The 4,750-nt window shown below is 49.0% G+C and overlaps 1 protein-coding gene across 1 annotated transcript in view; it reads left to right on the top strand.

Moving 5' to 3' along the window:
- The window catches only part of LOC136277623 (uncharacterized), a 1,491-nt gene extending 136 nt beyond the window's left edge, over positions 1-1,355 (top strand). Inside the window, exon 1 of the mRNA XM_066159998.1 lies at positions 1-1,355. This exon is cut by the window's left edge and continues 136 nt beyond it. Coding sequence (XP_066016095.1) covers positions 1-1,355 — 1,355 coding nt within the window.
- Positions 1,356-4,750: the final 3,395 nt, after the last annotated feature.

Raw genomic sequence — 4,750 nt, forward strand, 5'->3', positions numbered from 1 at the left:
TCAAGGAGAAGGACTACACCTTCTTCTGGCAGGGACTCGAGCCAGAAGAGCGCCGCCTCTACGGGGTCGGATTCGCAGTGTACAACACCCTCCTGTCTTCAATGGAGCCTCCCTCTCAGGGGACCGCAAGTATCCTCTCTCTCCGCCTCTCGACCCCCTCTGGACCAGCAAACATCTTCAGCATCTACGCCCCCACACTCTGCGCTACAGCCGAGGCTAAGGATGCATTCTACGAGGAGCTTGAAGCCAAGATCAGAGAGATCCCACAGAAAGAAGACCTGTTCCTACTTGGAGACTTCAACGCCCGGGTAGGCTCAGACCACAACTCATGGCCGCGATGCATAGGACACTTCGGAGTGGGCAAGCTTAACGAGAACGGACAGCGGCTACTTGAACTCTGCACTTTCCATGGTCTGTGCATCACCAACACCTTCTTCTCCACTAAACCGCAGCACAGAGTGTCCTGGAGACACCCCAGATCCAAGCACTGGCACCAGTTGGACTTCGTTATCACCAGGAGGTCCCTGCTCAACCACGTGCTCATCACTCGCACTTACCACAGTGCCGACTGCGACACGGACCACTCCCTGGTCTGCAGCAAAGTGCGTCTCCAGCCCAAGCGCATTCATCGCTCCAAACAGCAAGGACGCCCCCGTATTGGCACAGCCAGAGTTTCACTCCCAGGACCGCGTGAGCGCTTTGCCGAGACCATGGAGAAAGCCTTAGAGGACTGCCCAACTGACAGTGCCACAGCGCGATGGAACTACATCCGAGACACCATGTATGAGGCGGCCTCAGACGCCTTCGGAATGCGGGAGAGAAAAAGTGATGACTGGTTTGAGGCGGGGATCAAGGAGATGGAGCCCGCCATCACTGCCAAGAGCACCGCACTCCTCGAGCACAAGAAACAGCCCTCCAAGGAAACACTGGCTGCCTACAGAGCTGCTCGCAACAACGTCAAGAGGATTGCTCGCAAGTGTGCAAATGACTACTGGCTCGACCTGTGTCACAGCATCCAAATCGCCTCGGACTGTGGCAACATCCGCGTCATGTATGAGTGCATGAAGAAAGCCTTTGGCACTAGCGCCATCAAGATTGCTCCCCTCAAGTCCACCACAGGCGAGATCATCACAGACCGCGGTAAACAGATGGAGAGATGGGCGGAGCATTACCAGGAGCTGTACTCTAGGGAGACCACTGTCACCAACACCGCCATCGAGAACACCACCCTACCCACCATGGAAGAGCTTGACACACCACCCACAGTCGACGAGCTGAGGAAAGCCATCAAGTCCCTTGCCCCAGCGGCAAAGCACCAGGCAGTGACGGCCTTCCCCCCGAGATTGTCAAGCTAGCAAGTGAGAGTTCTCTTCTCGGCCACCTGCACGATCTCCTGCTCCAATGCTGGGAGGAGGGCACGATACCCCAGGACATGCGGGACGCTAAGATTGTCACGCTCTACAAGAACAAGGGCGAGCGCAGCGATTGCAACAATTATCGTGGGATATCCCTTCTCAGCATCGTAGGAAAGGCCTTTGCTTGCGTCGTGCTTAGCAAACTGCAGTTGCTGGCTGACCGCGTTTACCCAGAGTCGCAATGCGGGTTCCGTGCAGAGAGATCGACAATCGACATGGTATTCTCCCTCAGACAGCTTCAAGAGAAGTGCCGCGAACAGAGATGCCCACTTTACCTTGCCTTCATCGACCTGACCAAGGCCTTCGACCTGGTGAGCAGAAACGGTCTCTTTGCCCTTTTGGAAAGAATTGGGTGTCCGCCAAAGCTCCTGAAGATGATCACATCCTTCCATGATGACATGAACGGTACAGTCCAGTTTGACGGATCATCCTCAGACCCCTTTCCAATCAAGAACGGCGTGAAGCAAGGGTGTGTCCTGGCCCCGACACTTTTCGGTGTGTTCTTCTCCCTTCTCTTGTGCTATGCCTTCCGCAAGTCTGAAGATGGCATCTTCCTCCACGCCAGGAGCGACGGGAACCTCTTCAACTTGGCCCGCCTCCGTGCTAAGACCAAGGTGCGTAGAGTTCTCATCAGGGAAATGTTGTTTGCGGATGATGCTGCCCTCACCGCCCACACCGAGGAGGCACTGCAGCGGCTCATCACATGCTTTGCGGAAGCCTGTAATGACTTTGGCCTAACCATCAGCCTGAAAAAGACTAACATCATGGGCCAAGGTGTCAGCGTCACCCCACACATCACCATTGGCGAGCACGCCTTAGAGGTAGTCGACAACTTCACCTACCTTGGCTCCTGTATCTCCAGAAACCTATCCCTGGACTCTGAGCTCAATGTTCGGATAGGAAAAGCAGCAACGGCAATGGCTCGCCTCGAAAAGAGAGTTTGGGACAATTCCCTGTTGACCATCAACACAAAGATGAAGGTGTACCAAGCCTGCGTACTGAGCACCCTTCTCTACGGTAGTGAGACATGGACCCTCTACTCCCGCCAAGAACGCAGGTTGAATGCCTTTCACATGCGCTGCCTTAGACGACTCCTTGGCATCACCTGGCAAGACTGCATCACAAATGTAGAGGTCCTATCACGGGCAGGTCTACCCAGCATGTATGCCATGCTGAACCAGAGGCGACTGCGCTGGCTCGGCCATGTATGCAGAATGGATGATGGACGCATCCCAAAGGACATCATGTACGGTGAGCTCGCCACAGGGACGCGGCCAACAGGACGACCAACTCTGCGCTACAAGGATGTATGCAAGCGTGACTTGAAGACCTGCAACATCAGCCCTGGAAACCTTGAGTCAGCAACAGCCGACCGTACACTCTGGCGATCGACTGTCAAGGCCGGCGTCAAACAAGCCGAGTTGAAGAGGGAGAGCCAGTGGGAGGTGAAGAGGACTCGCAGGCGACAGAGGCTCCAGTCTGCCCCCATTCCACCAACCCCCACAAATGACTTTACCTGCGCAAAATGCCAGCGGGTCTGCGGCTCCCGTATTGGGCTTCACAGCCACAGCCGGCGGTGCAGCTTGACGTGATTTTACTTCTTAGGTGCAGATTTCCGTTGTCTTCCGAGACAGACGGTTGCCAACAAATAACTCTGGAAGGCATCCCGGGCTGTTTAAATGGTTTTCACCTTGCTCTTTCTGCTCTACGTCTCCTGGGATTTGAGGAGTACTAGCTATATGTAAATCTTGGTTTGATGAGGCTAACAGATTAGCATATTGTGATTCACTCCCTGTTTCTTCAAGAATAGAGAAATCTGTATTTATGGGAAAAGAAGTAAAGCCTGTCGAGTTTGCTCCGATTTGTGCATCCGTAGACCCGATTCTTTGAGCGAGAACTCTTGAATTTGCATCCGTCTGTGCCTCCCACGATAGGTTTCCTGAGCTCTCCTCTAGCGTTTTCTCAAGTCTAGCTGCTTGATCTCGTAAATTCTGGCTTGAGAGTCCGAGATCTCCATATCCTTTCGCATCCCAGAGCTCACTCATAATTCCGATATATCCTTTTTTCCTCCCATTACCATCCAGCGGTGGTTGTTCCAATAGTGTCATAGCCACGGCCTCTCGTTTGCAGCTTAGAAGATCGGCATTCAATTGTTCCGTCCATTTGCGTCTAGGTTTTAATTTTCTTCGGTTAGTCATTCTTGCTTGCTTGCTCTTCTTACTCTTCTTTCGTTAGTATCTCGCATACTTTTAAGATTCTCTTTCATAAGATTGTTACATTAGTATCTCGCGCACTTTTAAGATTCTCTTTCATTAGATTGTTAAGTTAGTATCTCGCGTACTTTTAAGATTCTCTTTCATAAGATTGTTACGTTAGTATCTCGCGTACTTTTAGGATTCTCTTTCATAAGATTGTTACGTTAGTATCTCGCGTACTTTTAAGATTCTCTTTCATAAGATTGTTGCGTTAGTATCTCGCGTACTTTTAAGATCCACTTTCATAAGATTGTTATGTAAGTATATCACGTACTTTTAGGATTCTCTTTCATAAGGTTGTTACGTTGGTATCTCGCACACTTTAAGGATTGTCTATCACTGGATTGTTACGTTAGTATCTCGGGCACTTTTAGGATTCTCTTTTATCAGATTGTCACGTTTGTATCTCGCGCACCTTTGGGATTTTCTTCTATTGGGTTGTTACGTTAGTATCCTGCACACTTTAAAGATTCTCTTTAATTGGATTGTTACGTTAGTATCCTGCGCACTCTTAGAATTCTGTTTCAGCTGATTGTTACGTTAGTTTCTCGCGTACTTTTAGGATTCTCTTTCATAAGATTGTTACGTTAGTATCTCGCGTACCTTTAAGATTCTCTTTCATAAGATTGTTACGTTAGTATCTCGCGCACTTTTAGGATTCTCTTTCATACGATTGTTACGTTAGTATCAAGGGTACTTTTAAGATTCTCTTCCATAAGATTGTTACGTTAGTATCTCGCGCACTTTTAGGATTCTCTTTCAAAAGATTGTTACGTTAGTATATCGCGTACTTTTAGGATTCTCTTTCATAAGATTGTTACGTTAGTATCTCGCGTACTTTTAAGATTCTCTTTCATAAGATTGTTTCGTTAGTATCTCGCGTACTTTTAGAATTCTCTTTCATAAGATTATTAAGTTAGTATCTCTTGTACTTTTAAGATTCTCTTTCATAAGATTGTTACGGTAGTATCTCGCGTACTTTTAAGATTCTCTTCCATAAGATTGTTACGTTAGTATCTCGCGCACTTTTAGGATTCTCTTTCATAAGATTATTACGTTAGTATCTCGCGTACTTTTAAG

The sequence above is a fragment of the Pocillopora verrucosa genome, chromosome 13 (assembly GCF_036669915.1).
Source record: "Pocillopora verrucosa isolate sample1 chromosome 13, ASM3666991v2, whole genome shotgun sequence".
NCBI classification, from domain to species: domain Eukaryota; kingdom Metazoa; phylum Cnidaria; class Anthozoa; order Scleractinia; family Pocilloporidae; genus Pocillopora; species Pocillopora verrucosa.